At 43.8% G+C, this 14,973-nt stretch overlaps 1 protein-coding gene across 1 annotated transcript in view; it reads right to left on the minus strand.

Moving 5' to 3' along the window:
* ITGA9 (integrin subunit alpha 9) overlaps positions 1-14,973 on the minus strand; it is a 330,870-nt gene that overhangs the window by 31,218 nt on the left and 284,679 nt on the right. Inside the window, exons 24-26 of the mRNA XM_019647245.1 lie at positions 10,593-10,718; positions 8,718-8,837; positions 4,920-5,021 (exon numbers count right to left, since the gene is read on the minus strand). Coding sequence (XP_019502790.1) covers positions 4,920-5,021; positions 8,718-8,837; positions 10,593-10,718 — 348 coding nt within the window. The remainder of the gene's footprint in view (positions 1-4,919; positions 5,022-8,717; positions 8,838-10,592; positions 10,719-14,973) is intronic.

Below are 14,973 nucleotides of genomic sequence, written 5' to 3' on the forward strand. Positions count from 1 at the left end.
AAAAAAAAAAAAAAAAAAAAAAAAGAAACAGTACAACAAAAGGCACTGTACGTGGCATCTTTGGGAGTCATCTTTGTGTATTGCGTTAGAGGATGTCCCTCTGGCTTGCATCTTTGGTTGGGGGGCAATAGTGGGGAACAGAACGAAAGCGAAGTAGAAGGCAGCTTTCCCAGCTTATATTGGGTTGTCAGAAAAGTCATGACACATTTTTGCAACAAAAAACATAGAAAAAAATACGTCATGACTTTTCCGACAACCCAATAGATGAGGAAACTGAAGCTGACAGAGCTTATGTGATACAGTCACACAGTTAGGACGTGAAGGAGATGGATTTGAACCCAGGCTTTTCTGATCCCCAAGGGAAGACGCACTGCTCCCCACACACAGAGGAGAGGCCAAACCAGAAGGAGTGACTTCCAGAAAGGGCCAAGACTGGGAACTGAACCTAAATGGCTTCAGAGAAAACGCAGTTTGGACTTGCTGTTCTGACCAATTAGTGCTGATGCGGCAGGTTTCTTTAGAGGGTAAAGTATGGCGGCCGTCATGAGCCTTCATTCCAGGGTCTGATTTGGACTGAGAAGGGAGAGCCCCAGCTGGGAGGAGGACAGCCAGGTCCTGGCTGATGGAGCTGGCTGGGCTCCGAGGGCACCTGTGCAGTTTTAACAGAGATGCTTTAAAACAAGTCAATGACTTCTTTCCATACTGGAGACTTTGCATTTGTCCAGCCAGGCCCTTTCATCCAAGAAGGCTTAGTGCGTCCCACGTGACTGAGTGGCTGCAGGAGAGAGAGGAAAGGAGCACAAGGTTGGACACTGGCTCAGTCACGGGGAGATCCTGGGAAAGCCATTTCTTCTGCCCAAGTATCAGATGCCTTTTGTTCACTAGAGGAAGAAGCTTAGTGGTTCTAACCCAGGGAGGGCACAGTGGAGTCTCCGGGGACTTGTTAAACTGATGACCCATCTTCCCATCTGCAGGGTACGGAATGCTGACGGCAGTGGGCTGCGTGAGGGAGGTGAAGGCCTCTCTGGATATTGGGTTCCCATGGTACCATGGCAGAAGGTGAAGGGCCCTAAACATTTGCCTTATCAAATCAGCAAGGAAGCATCACTCATTCAAACGCGTTATTTCTTAAAACAAAACAACGCAAAAAGTATGGTGTAGAGGCTTGACCACTGCATTGTACACCTGAAGCTGAAGCTGAATAATATTGTATGTCAACTATAATATATATATATATATATATATATATATATATATATATAGTCATGGAATATGGAGTATAGTGTGGGGAATTGAGTCAATGGAATTATAATAGATATATACCCTGTCAGAGGGACAATAGATTGGGGGGGGGTTATCACTTTGTGAGGGGTGAAATGTATAACTATTACCTTGTTTTGCACACCTGAAACTAATAAAAAAAAAAGTACAAATGCCCCTCAACCATCTTTGGACAAAGGTTTTCGAGTTTTCTCATTAAGGTTGCAGCTTGCCCAGGAAGTTACCACCAACACAGAACAAGGACTCTGGCTCTGACAGGGGACCTAAGAAGACCCGGGGTTGACCGTCCCAATACCGACCCATGGTACTAGAGAAACACATGGGAGGCATGGTCCTCACTTTTGAGCAGCCTAGTACTGAACCCACTTCCAGTGCTGGGGAATCCTCTTCTGTGTGAGTCTCAGGGTGAGGGTGACGGTGAGGCTATACTACAATAGCCAAAAAAGCCAGTGACCTGTTCTCCCTGGGCTGCCTGGCCCCCTAAGTGACAGAAACCTAATCTCAGCCAGTGACAGCCTCCTGCCCGATTCTACAGCAAGAGGCTGAGAGAAGTCAAGGACAGCTGTGTCCAGGGCACCACGCCAGGTTCTTGCTATGGCCTGAGGGAGCTTGATCCTAGCACTCGGGTTTCTTGACGCCTCTCATATCCCCAGTCTGGTTCTCCAGCCTTCCTGGCCATTCTGAGAGCTACCAGATAGCCTTCTAATCCATCTGGTTCTGCCCAGAGGAGACAGCCACTCCCCTCTGCTTACATCTACGATCTCAGCCTGGAAACACTCCGCAGAGCAATGATTTAATCCTTTATTGGGGGACTTAGGTGTTTCACACGTATTCCGCTATTTAAAAATGTCAGGAAAGTGGGTTTGCTATATAATTCATGCAAGCTTCTCATCCAGCCTGAGAAGGGCCTGTGGGGGTGGTGGCTCACAGTAGTGGAGCTGATTCTGCTGTCTTGGTTTGCCCTGGGGGACTTTCTAGCCTCAGTTGCTGGCAACTTTCCCTGAAAAGTAAGAAGGGTTGGGTTGAACAGAATAGGAAATTCAACACATTACTGTTACTGAATGCAGTCCCGTAGGTCTCACCTGGATTCTCAGGTGTGGATCTCAACAGAGCTCGCTAGGTAAGCTTGGTGTCACATGCAAATACCCTACCTGGGAAGTACCCCCAGATCTATTTACTAGTCAACAGGGCAAATGTCTTCAGGCATATCTCTAGGTATGCATCCACAGGTTCTGTAAAGCACTCCTCATTCCATGGCATAAAAATAAAGATACAGAAAGTCCCAGGAAAATTATTTGATTTCCCTGTCTGTTAAACTTACCGCCATGTACGCTTGCTGTGGTGAAAAATCTGATTGTTTCCTCTTCTCACCCACACCCTGTTCAATACCAGCCGCAAGTACATTTCCTATTCACTCCAAGGCCATAAAAATTTGGTGCCTAATCTAAAATCTTGGGACATTTTGTCTGATTTAAATTTGGTGGCTACCCTCTATGGAAATTTCCCCTCAGATGGACGGTTGACAGAGAGCCAGACATTCAGAAGAACCACACAGGGAAGTACGTGTTTGTTCTAAAAAAGCAAAGCTGCCTACTCAGAAAAGTTGTTTTTTTTTTCCTGCCAGGAAAGTTGAGAACAGATTGTAGAACTTCATTTGAGCTCATGGATTGAAAAGACAAAGTCACGGAAAGGAGGGAGAAAGGGGTACTGCGGGGTTACAATGGGTGTTACATTTTTTTCATGGGAGTACTGAAAAAATAATCAGTTGAAATGAGGGCTTCTTGCAAAGAACTCTTGATAATGAAAATATCAACACGGTGCTCAAAATGGAACAGTCATGAATGGAAATGGTATTTTCGGGGGCGTGTAGATGACTCAGGATCCGACAATGGAATGTTCAGCAACGGCTTCCTGGACCCCACAGCTTTAGTGCCCCGAACAAAGGCAATGTTCCCAGTGATATAGATACACACACACATATATTTCAGAAGTTTTTTTTTTTCAACTACACAAGGGATTCCACCTGTAGGAAATCTGTTCATTACTTCCATTAGCTCTTACCTGGGGACACTGGTGTCTACCAGAACATTCCATACCTCTCACGTGGGGCATGTATTTCATTCTATGAAACTTTTTAACCACAGCTATGACAGTACACCGTGAATCACCATTCTACTCACCTCCCAGGTGAAGGTGAGAATTAGCAGTGAAATGGCCCAAAGGCAGGGAGGAAAAGGCAAAAGTCAACCTGAAATATTTGATTTGCCAGAAAAACTGAACCTCGGTACCAAAGGACTCCAGCGTCCTTTCGCTTCGTCCCATTCAGTTTCTGTTAGTAAAATTACTGCTTGGAGAATCTCTCAGGATGAATGGAGGGGGAAAGCTATACCTCTGACAGTCTGACGGTCCTTCCCGGCACTGAGTCTGGAACGCCCAGGCCCAGGCATAGCTTTAGTTCCCCAGGCTCACATTCGTTCTGACCCAGCTGATGGTCTCGTCTCTTGCTCACCATGAACAGGAACAGACTGAGATTTCACTAAGGTCCCCAGAGACTTATTTTCTATATAAACCCTTCCCAACCAGGGGCTTCTAGGATCTCATCCTAACATTTACAACATGTGGTGTCTCCACTGTGTTCAATCACAGTGAACAAATCTTTTCTTTGTAATAATCTTAATGAACGCATCACTTCTGTAAATTTGTCATAGCAACACCGACTCTTAAAAGAGAGGGGAGGGCCGGCCGAGTGGCTCAGTTGGTTAAGAGCTCGCTCAAGAGTTTGAGCTCTGAGAAACAGCGGTTCGAGTCCAGCCTGAGCTGAGCAGCCGCTGAGCTGCCAATAGGTGGCAGGATGGCTCAGCTAAAGAAAAAAAAAAAAGAGAGAGGGGAAAGTCTTCTAAAGAGACAGATTCCAGGAAAGGAGATGCAAAAAGGGAGCATCCTTGCACAGCCCATTGGCAAAACCAGTCCACAGGCTGCTGCCTCCCGTTCCGTTTGCTTAGGGTCTGAGTGTGGGCGTCAAAGGATGAGCCTCCCCTCCCCACCCCTGCAAAACAATAAAAGGCCGTATAATTCCAGGGCCACGCTTTCCCTCCAGCTCTCTCTCATCCACGTCTCCTAACTTCTGGTCTCTGAGGCCTGCATGTCAACTGCACTTTATGGAGAACCAGCAGGGTAGGTAGAGAATGAAAGAGAAGGTTCTAGGACTTAGCAATTTGGATGTGACCTTTTTAAGTTATTCAAGAAACTTGTTTTTATCCCGTGTTTATCCATGGAGCAATTTTATTGGGAAGGCAAATGAGGTTTCGGGGAAAGGTCTGAGGAAGATAAAAATAGTCTTGGCTTCGGAGTGGAAATCCAAGCCCTGTCAAGGGTACTTCCAGACTATTTTTCCTTTGGCTGGTCATAGCAGGGAGCTTTCACATAATGATGGCATTCTAAAAAACAACGCTATCGCAACAAGAGCAGACCACAGACGTTCTCCATGGGGGCCTGGAAGCCACGGCAGGCATGGTCTTGGGCCTACCACAAAGCCTACCTCCTGGCTCAGACAGCATCTTTACCCTCACATTCCAGCACCGAGTCACCCAGATCCCCTCACCCTCTGAGGAGGGCTGTCCCAGGGATGGCTGACTCACCGACATCTCTTCTGGGTTCCCATTGGCGATCTCCACCACTCTGAGGGCAGGGTCCACCTTCACTTTGGCGCGGGTCATGAACTGAATGACAGATGAACTGTCCTGTGGAGGAAACAACGCAACTCACTGGAAGATCTTTCAGTGACAATGGCTGGGCCTTGACAGAGCCTGGGCACCAGGCAGCACTGAAATTCCAAGATTCCATGCAGACCAGACAAAAATTTTATCACTGAGCTACATGCCTCTCCATCCCGGGCAACCACATAAACATCTATTGTCTCTCTCTTGAGAATTCTTTCATATCATGGTGGACGCTGCAAAACTACAGAGTTTTGCCACTCATCCACAAATGCAAGTTTGTGTGCTGTGGTTTCCAAGTGGAAAGAGCCAGATATTTGGATATTGATATTGACATATCCACAAAGAGTAGAGAATAAATAAAGCTGTTTAATTGTGTAAAACAAATCCAGGCCTGGCATTCCACAGAAGGCATCTGATTTACATTTCTTAAGCATCTTCCTGCCCTGACCACAATCCTCAAACCCTTCCCATGAATTACTTTTAACTCTTTGCTCTTAAATGAAGCTGTTTTGGGTTCAAAGCCACTTCACATGGAAAAAGGGTACCTGATGGAGAGAAGAGAAAGCGGGAAGCATCTGGCTTACAAATTAGGCAACGGCCTGAAGAGAAAGGGACCTGGGGTGGGCACCGGCACCTCTAAGACTCAGGAAGAGCTCCCTAGCCAGATGCAGTCGGAAGCCTTGGTGTGGGCTCAGAGTCAAAGCCACTGATCCAGAAAATGAGAAAATGGCTCCGAGGCAGGGATGGAGAAGGAATTTGGAAAAAGACAGGGGTTGGCAAAACTATGGCTTAGGGGTGGGCCAGAACCTCGAGCCAGTGGTACAGACGGTGGAGTGGAGAGGTAGCCTGGCTTCCATCGTGGAAACAGATGGCAGGCAACTGGGGTGTTCGGCATCCCACCTGTGGGGGTGGCTGAGGCTCTGCCAGCAAGGTGTCTTGTAGTGTACCCACCCACATCTACTTGGCTTGGTTGCCATGCAAGGAAGTACACATCAGATGCCAGCTCTGACCCACTTCTGGTTAAACCTACCCTGCAAATGAAAGTGAAAAGGATAACTATTGCATTGTTCTGTACACCTGAAACTAACAATAAAAAAAAAAGAAAAAGAAAAGAAAGTGAGGCCTCTGCCTATAGGAAAGTCTCAAGGGGGCCCTCAGCTCATCTGATAAAAAAGCCACAGAGACCTCCCTGGGACGACACACAGGATACCACTCTGTGTACTTCACCTGGGAATTATGCACTGATTACTGTTCTTTTTAAACACGGCAATAAAACATACTTTAAATGCTTCTGGGAAGCTTGTCACTCAAAGGAACTGCTTCTGTTAGCTCACATTCAGCAGTAAGTAATTCTGGATGCGAATAATCTCTTACCTGTTTAACAGTTTTATACGTTTGTGCTTTTATGTGTCAGGGTATACTGTATTTTCAATCTTGGACAATAATAATTATCTTCACCATCTTAGATATTAATAATGACAGTAATAACAGTAATAATGATGCGACTTGTCAAAGGTAAAGGCTGAGCAGGTGGAGCCTGCCACAGGACAGGCCCCAGTGGTTGTGGAAGAATACTTTCAAAGAAATCTAAATCCTCTGATAATGAATTAAAAAAAAATCGCATCCTACATTTCAAATGAAAACTTGTTAAGGTCAAAACAATAAAACCTCAAATTCCCTTGTCTGGGGCCAGACCTTGAGGTCAAAGGAAAATAAACACACTGTAGGCCCAGGCAAACCACAAGGCTGGCGCTGTTCCACGTCCTTAGGGAGGCTGGGGTGGGGGGGCGCTCCTGGAGCCATCTCAAGCTACATGCCTCATGGGAGGTCGTGGCTGGCTTTAGGGGACCGACACTCGGCATTTCAAACTCCCCGAGCAGCTGTGGCCCCATCTGGCTTCCATGCCACCCTTGTTCTGCACCTGGAATTTCTGCTGGTTTCTGCTGAAAGGGCACTTTCAGGGCAAAGACCCTTCAACACCCACACAAGACACCCCATGGTGTTCTGCTTTCTTAGGGTGCCGACTGCGCTGGATGGGCTGTAAGGACAGCAGACAGTGGGACACATTCCTTGGCAAAGAGTCACCATTGATGAGAGAGAGAGAGAGAGAGAGAGAGAGAGAGAGAGAGAGAGGCAGGCCACAGAGCTGTGTACAAGCAAGGCTTGAGGCCTTGCAATTAAATTAAGCACAGACCACTGAAGTGCAAGCAGCAACCTTCTGGGTTGAGGGTGAAGGAGACATTGGAGTGGTTTCCCGCCATCAGTCCCATTATCAGGACTCTGTCGACCGTGCTACGTGTGGCATGGGGAATAAAAAGGTCACTAGGGCCATGTGTCAAGAAGATGAACATGGTGGGTAAGTATACAGAACCACAGTCTGTCAACCTGACTGGGGACCCATGCCAGGAAGGCACTTCCTAGGATGCGGGGCTTCCAGGCTCCCTCCTGGAATTGCAGGGTGGCTAGTGGTGCTCTAATTCCTGCCCGGGCCTCTCACAACGCTGTCCGTTTTAAAGAGAGAGCTACAACAGGGAAGCTCTGTGGTGTGAGCTCAGCTCGCCCCAAACCAGTTTCCCTCCCAAGAAAACCAGGGAAAGCAGAGCGATGCACAGCTCTCACGGGTGTGTGGGGGCTGCACGGGCGACACACGGAAAGTAGGCAAACATCCCGTATTCCCAGAGCCCGTGACTCTCAGGTCAGCATGCTATTGCCATGCCTAATTAAAAAAAATAACACTGGAATGACTTTTCTAAGGATATTCATTCATACATTGACAGGTTATTATAGGCTGACACATTTAGTTTTTCCAAAAGAAAGTAAATAAGAGTCTTTGTGGCATATTTTGTTGTAGCTTCACATGTGATTATTGTTAAAGCATCTTGTTGGTTGGGCTTTTATACTCAGCAGCTTTTATGTCAAAATAAATCACAGTGAATTTGTATGATTTTTTTAAGGGCCACCAATTCACTGACGGAGGTATGATTTTATGAACCATTTTTGATAAACTCGTAATAGCAAAGTGAGGTGAGGTTCAAAAGTTGGACTTGTCTGAAACAAAATGTCATCTAAACAAGAGGTCAGTAAACTACAAACCATGGGTCAAACCAGCCTTTTGCCTGTTGTTGTAAATAAAGTTTTATTGGAACACAGCCACACCCACTTGTTGGGGTATTGTCCATGGCTGCTTTCACAATACAGTGGCAGAGCTGAGCAGTGGCAAGAGACTGTATGGCCCTTAAAGCCTAAAATATTGACTACTGGCCCTTTACAGAAAAGGTTTGTCAACCCCTGATCTAAAACGTGGTCCCAGACCAGTGGTACTGGCGTCACCTGGGAATTTGTCAGAAATACAGACTCTCAGACTCCAGTCCCAGGAATGTGCAGTTTAAACAAGGTCTCCAGGTGATTCTGATGCAAGCTCAAGTCTGAGAAAAACGTGCAAACAAACCAGCTCGTGAAAATGAAGGTGCTGATGAAGCAGGTATGGGGGAGTTCAAAATTCTGCATTTCTAACAAGCTCCCAGGTGAGGCTAAGGCTGCTGGACCTCGGACCACACTGAGTAGCAAGGGTCTGGTATGTCCCCTGGCATCCTCCAGCAGCAGAACTACCAGTGGTACATGCCAGGAAAGTTTTAAGATGGGCAGGCAGAGTTTCATGAGGAAACCAATTCAAATGCTTTTAAATGAACCCCGAGCGTGTAGTTCCTCAGGCCTTACCTTCTTCAGTATTTCCGTGTTCAGCAGCATGTAAATGTCTATAGTACGACTCTCTTCTTTAGCTAGTGCACTCAGGTTACAATGCATTGTTAGGCAAGAAATTCCTGGTTTTTCACAGTCCTGAGAAGAAAATCGAAGAACTGTCAAACGGTATTAAGAACAAGGACAGATGCACAGTAAGTTATGGAGCAAAAGGCTCCATGTGCTTCTCCGTTCTGGTGACAAAGACAACTCCAGGCAGAATTCCACGGGAAGACGCCATCATTCCTTCTTGCCACCAGAGGGCAATGGAGGGATTTCCTGCCTAGCAGGCACTCGAGCAGGCCTTCAAGTCAAGCAACTGGGAGAAAGCAGCTCATCGGTTATCCTACCAAAAGATTGGATTTTGCAAGGGGAAATAACTGTATTTAAAAAGAAACACATTTATGCATTCCGAAAGCATTTTTCTCATGAGTCTTGAACACAAGATGTATTTCCTACATTATGTAATTTCTGCCTGTGCAGTGGCAAATGCACTTTCATGCCCATTTTTCAGGTAGGGCAAATTTGAGGGCCAAGAAGTCAAATGACTCAAGAAAACACAGGCGTAAAGAAAAACACATGTTGGACCAAGAAAGTACCTGAATTACCAATAGAAACCTAAATTCCAAGTTGAAGTTACAAAAGAAGAATGCTTCTCTTTTGTATTTTAGGATCCAAAATGTCCACATGTACCTTCACGATGTTTCATAGGTGGGGTAATGTTACACAGTTGTATCTGTCCAACAACCAGACATCACTACATCCAACGATTCTAAGAGCTTTTAAAAAGAGTTGTATCATCAGCACTATGTAAGTAAAAAAGCCCAACATTCCAAGTGGCAAACAATCCTACTTCTATAGGGAAAATATGAGTAAGATGTGCCTACGCTGCAATAAGGAGCTTAGGAGATGGAACCAAAGATACGGGGAAAGGAAGTATTGGAAAAGCATATGATTCCACCTTCAATATCTTCACTTTCAAAAAAAAAATGGGGCATGACTTACACAGCAAACAGAATAAATCTGATGGGTCCATCTTGATACATTTTTACATATGTTTATACCCAGGTCAAGATGCAGAACATTTCTAGTACCTAAGCAGGTTCTCTCATGCTCTCTGTAGTTGATATTCCTCCCAAAGTAACCACTACCTGGCCTCCATCTCCATTGATGGTTTTACTATTGCTGAACTTGATGTAAGTGAACTATTACAATATGTGTCCTTTTGTCTCTAGCTTCTTTCACATAAATATCATGTCTATGAGATTCATTCGTGTTGTTGTGCGCAGCAGTAGTTTCCTATTGCTCTGTAACATTCCAGTGTATGGCGACACCACAGTTCTTTACTCACTTTCCTGTGGATGGATATTTGGATTGTTTCCACCTTTTGGCATAGTAAGATGGTTGTGGTTATGGTCCATATCTTTTGGGAGACACAAGAACTCATTTCTCTTGGGGATATCCCTGGGAGTGGGATTCCTGGGTCACAGGGTACAAATACCTTTAGCTTTAATAGATACTGCCCAGCAGTTTTCCAAAGTGGTTGTACAAGAACCATCATCCTTGATTAGACTCCTACTAGTTGGAGGAATGTTTTACTACTTTGTGCTTGGTGGGTTGCAAAGGTTTTCCCTTTGCCGGGCAATGGAACTTGGAATGCCAATTTAACACTTTGACTGAAACCTCAGGCTGAAAAATAGGAGCTGACCACAGTCCTCATGATTTTCTAAGCCAATTGATTAAAACCAGATTTGGGGAATAATAAATGCCAAATAGAAAACTGGCCTCTCATCTCAGACTTGCCTTCTTAGTGAGGACCACCCATGTTGACCCAACCAGTAAGCAAATTCTTACCAAGACTTTTCTTCCAGACTTTGTGAAAAAAGCAAATATAGTATGGAAGATATTTTCTTGTTCTTGAGGGATGATGCAGGGGGTTGGGTTTCTCTGGAAAGAACAGTTTCCCTTCTCTTGGCCCACCTGAAAATGAAAAGAAATCTGTCAGAGTGGTCCACCCAAGAACGGATCATGAGCATTGGAATTCTTTCCTGTAGAGATGGTAGCAGTAGAGCCCAAAGTCAACTTCCCCTTGTCTATTCTCTTCCAAAAAGCTGAAAGGCAGAAGTAGAAGCATCAGCAAGGCGGAACAATAGAAAATACAGATCCTCAGTCCTTAAATAACTGAGATGAGATGGCACACAACATGCAAATGAGATGTGTCTAGGAAACCATAAGACTCAAGAAACAAAATAAACCTACATTTTATAGTTTCCAAAGCACATTTGTCAGCATTCTTGCAACGCTCTGAGATAAGCATTCATGCTCTTTGTCCGGATGAAGAAAATGACACTCAGGCTAAGTCACTTGCCAACAACAATCACAGAGTCCAGAATCCAGATTTTGAACCCAGATCTTCTGAGACCAAACCTTTATGCATGATCTACTGCCAGAGGTGTTCAAGCTGTGTTCCATGAAACCCTTAGGGTGCTGTAAAATCCCATGATAGTCTCTCTACTGAGTAGAAGAGGTATCCAACAGGACTGCTCTGGGCCCCCATCTCTGCTCCAACTAGAGAGCTTCAACCATTTATAATGTGATTTAAAACCAGGGCTCTGTGGGGCAACCCAGTTGGGACCCCCTCTTATTTTAAGAGCTGTTACTTTCTGCTCTAATAAACTGTCTTCTGCTACAAACTTTAAAAAACAAAAAACAAAAAAAACAACAACCAGGTTTCTGCTACAAAAGAAAAAAAAAAAGTTGGGCAGTCACCATACTGAGCCCTACAGGAGCTTTATAAGCCCAGCGAGCTCTTGGTGAGTTTTCTGACAGGAATAGCAATGGTTCTGGGCAACAGCAACATCAAAAGCAAAAGAAACCTAAAGTGACAGTGTATAGTCAGTCTTCCACGCGGATTTCTTTAAGAACAACACTATTTTTAATGCCCAAATGGAGGAACTGTTTAAAAAACAAAGTCATCTTTATATAGCATCATATTACACTGGTTGAAGCTGAAAACTGGGCATGACTTAAGGTCAAGTCACAAAATTAATAATCAGTAATTCATAATTTAGGATTGTGTTTATAATCCCATTTCTAACCAGAAGATCTGTTTAAACTAACTCTCCTATCTTTAAGGCCTTTGAGTAAGATAGAGAACACAGTTTGAATTTATTAAAGAATTTTTCAATTCCTCATTCATGGTAGGGAATAAGGTTTAAATTTTTTACCTAAAGAAATTTCTAACTTAAGCTAACAATGTTAATATTTTAATAATGAACTATAAAACATGACCCCAAAATGTACTAAATTGATCTCTACTGTATCTTTGGTCTGAACATATATGCCAGGATTCACTATACAGTATATACCTGAAAATAAGTAAGATGAAGGTATATTTTGTCCAATTAATTAGAAAATTATTACAAATCTCTTATAGTTTACAACTTGTTATTCTTTAAAATGTTCTCATAATTTGGTATTCTCTCAATTACTTTATTTGAACCATAAAATCTGGGAAGGCATACCAGCCTGAAATGGTCTCAATCATGTTGGTTTGGATGTTCTCAGAGGTCACTAGAGGGCATTAATTGGAAGAAGACAATGAGATTTAACACATATTTGGTGATTATTCCTGGGGTGCATTTGTAAGTTGTGATAAATATTTTAAAGCTCATTTCAGAAAGCAAAACATGTTTCCTATGTAGTTAGGATCATGAGTAATTACTTATAAGACAAATGAGAAATACATCTACTGCAATGTTATACACTCATATGTGGGATATACAACTGAAAGCAGCAAAGGAACAAGAAAAACAAATAAAGAAACAGAAACTCAAACACAAACAATAGTTTAGTGGTTACTAGTGGGTAAGGGGGGTAAGTAGTAAATGAGGGTAAAGGGGGTCAAATATATGGTAATGCAAGGAAAACTGACTCTGGGTGGTGAATACACGATGTGATATATAGGTGATGTATCACAGAATTGTACACTTGAAACCTATGTAACCTTACTAACTGTTGTCACCCCAATAATTTTAATAAAAAAAATTCAGAATCCAACATGGGTTCAAAAAGTTTTGCATTTCAAATAAATTAGACAAATTGAAGATATGTTCAGAAAGCTATTGACTAAAAAGTGGCTTAGTAATGGTATACATTGATCTCAAAAGATGTATATTTGCACAAAATCATTTTGTGGAATGTGTGAATGGGCAGAGTAATGTAAATTAATATATTATTCTCATATAATTTTAAGTACAGTAGTCCTCCTTTATCTGCAGGGGATACATTCCAAGATCCCCAGTGGATGACTAAAATTGCAGATAGCACTGAGAAAACTAAGTTTTTTCCTATACATCCATACTTTTTCACATACGAGATGTGATAAAAAAAATATGGTAAATGTTTAAATTAAAAAATAATTACAGTAAAAGGCACATTTCCATTAACCGCCCTTGCTTCAATCACACTTATCCCATTGTTCTTGCAACGTTCTGAAGCAGTTCTGGAAGTCCTCTTTTGTGAGTGTCTTTAGTTGCACTGTTGTAGCTGCCTCAATGTCCTGACTCAATTCAAAACATTTTTCTTTCATGGTCATTTTGACTTTGGGCAAGAGCCAGAAGTCGCACAGTGCCAGATCCAGTGACTAAGGTGGATGAGGACACACTGTAATGTTTCTTTTTGACAGAAATTGCTGTATACCAGAAGCGATGTGTGACACAGAGCACTGTCATGATTGAGGATGAAGTAAAGCTACTCAAGAAAGAGGACTTCCAGAACTGCTTCAGTAAGTGGCAAAAGCGATGAGATAAGTGTGTTTGAAGCGAGGGTGAGTATTTTGAGGGGGATTAATGGCAATGTGTCTTTTACTGTAATAAAAGGTTTTTAATTTAAACATTCACTGTATTTTTCAATCACACCTCATAAAGGAAGCACATTATAGCTTCTCTTTGGCACATCCAAATTGTCAGCATTACTACTCTTGTACTTTGGGGACACTATTAAGTAAAATAGGGTGACTTGAACACACGCACTGCAATACCGTGACAGTCAACCTCATAACCCAGATGGCTACTAAGTGACTAAGGTGGGAGCATATACAGTGTGGAGATGCTGGACAAAGGAATGATTCACATACCAGGCGGAATGGAGATGGACAGCTCGAGATATCATCATGTTATTCAAAACAGTGTGCAATTTAAAAACATGAATTATTTCTGGATTTTTCCGTTTAATATTTTTGGACCATGGTTGATTGTGGGTAACTGAAACCATGGAAAGTGAAACCGCAGATAAGGGGCTGCTACTGTATTCAACTAGATGATTAGGTTAAATAGATCTAAGTAGATATTTCATTTTACCAACTTTTTTATTGAGGTAAAATTTACACTCACTGACGTGCACAGATCTTAGGGCACAGTTTGATGAATGAAATCACCCACATAACTACCACCCCAATGAAGGTACAGAGCATGTCCATCACTCCAGAAAGTTCCCTCTGGCCCCTTTCCAAAAGCCAATTCCCATCCCCACCTCACAGCCAACCAGAGTTCTGATTCCTATTACGTTGGCCAAAAAACTTTATTAGGGGGATGGGGTTATTTGGGAGTTGCCCTGTATTTAGGCATCTATAGCACATGGCGTGTGGAAACCATTTTGTTCACTGAGCATTTGAGAATTTGAACATGGGCTCATGCTCTTAATTGAATCACTTTTCACTCTGAGGCGTGTGGGTCTCCATGTCCCCGTTTGTCTTCTGGAGTGGACATCTGCTGAAAGGCCACTGGAAAAATGGTCCTTCTGCAGCCCTGGGGTGTTGTACATTCCCCTGCTGAGATGATCAGGCCTGGCCACCCAAACACATTTGGTCTCGGTTTAGAGAAACAGAACCTCTGAGTCTTGCAGGAGGCATCTGTCCTAATTCAAGTCAGCGACGAGGGCAGAATTCCTCCTGGCTCTGCACACTGGCGCTTTGCATTTCTAGGCCAGGAGGGAAAGTATGGGAGCAGGGCCCCAAACCCAGCCAGTTTCACTAATGTGCTTCGGGTGTAAGGCCTGGTGCTGTCATCCCCCACAAAGCCCCCCGCACAGCAGGGCAAGGGGGTGAGAAACAAGCGAAACCTCAGCCCCAACCCAGAGGGGCAGAGACCTGGCTCAGAACGTATTTTCCTCTTTCTCCCGGGAGTCTCTGAGCAGCCTGCGAACAGGGTGATGATGGTGACATGATGTGATTCGG

The sequence above is a fragment of the Hipposideros armiger genome, unplaced genomic scaffold (assembly GCF_001890085.2).
Source record: "Hipposideros armiger isolate ML-2016 unplaced genomic scaffold, ASM189008v1 scaffold_109, whole genome shotgun sequence".
Taxonomy (NCBI): Eukaryota; Metazoa; Chordata; class Mammalia; order Chiroptera; family Hipposideridae; genus Hipposideros; species Hipposideros armiger.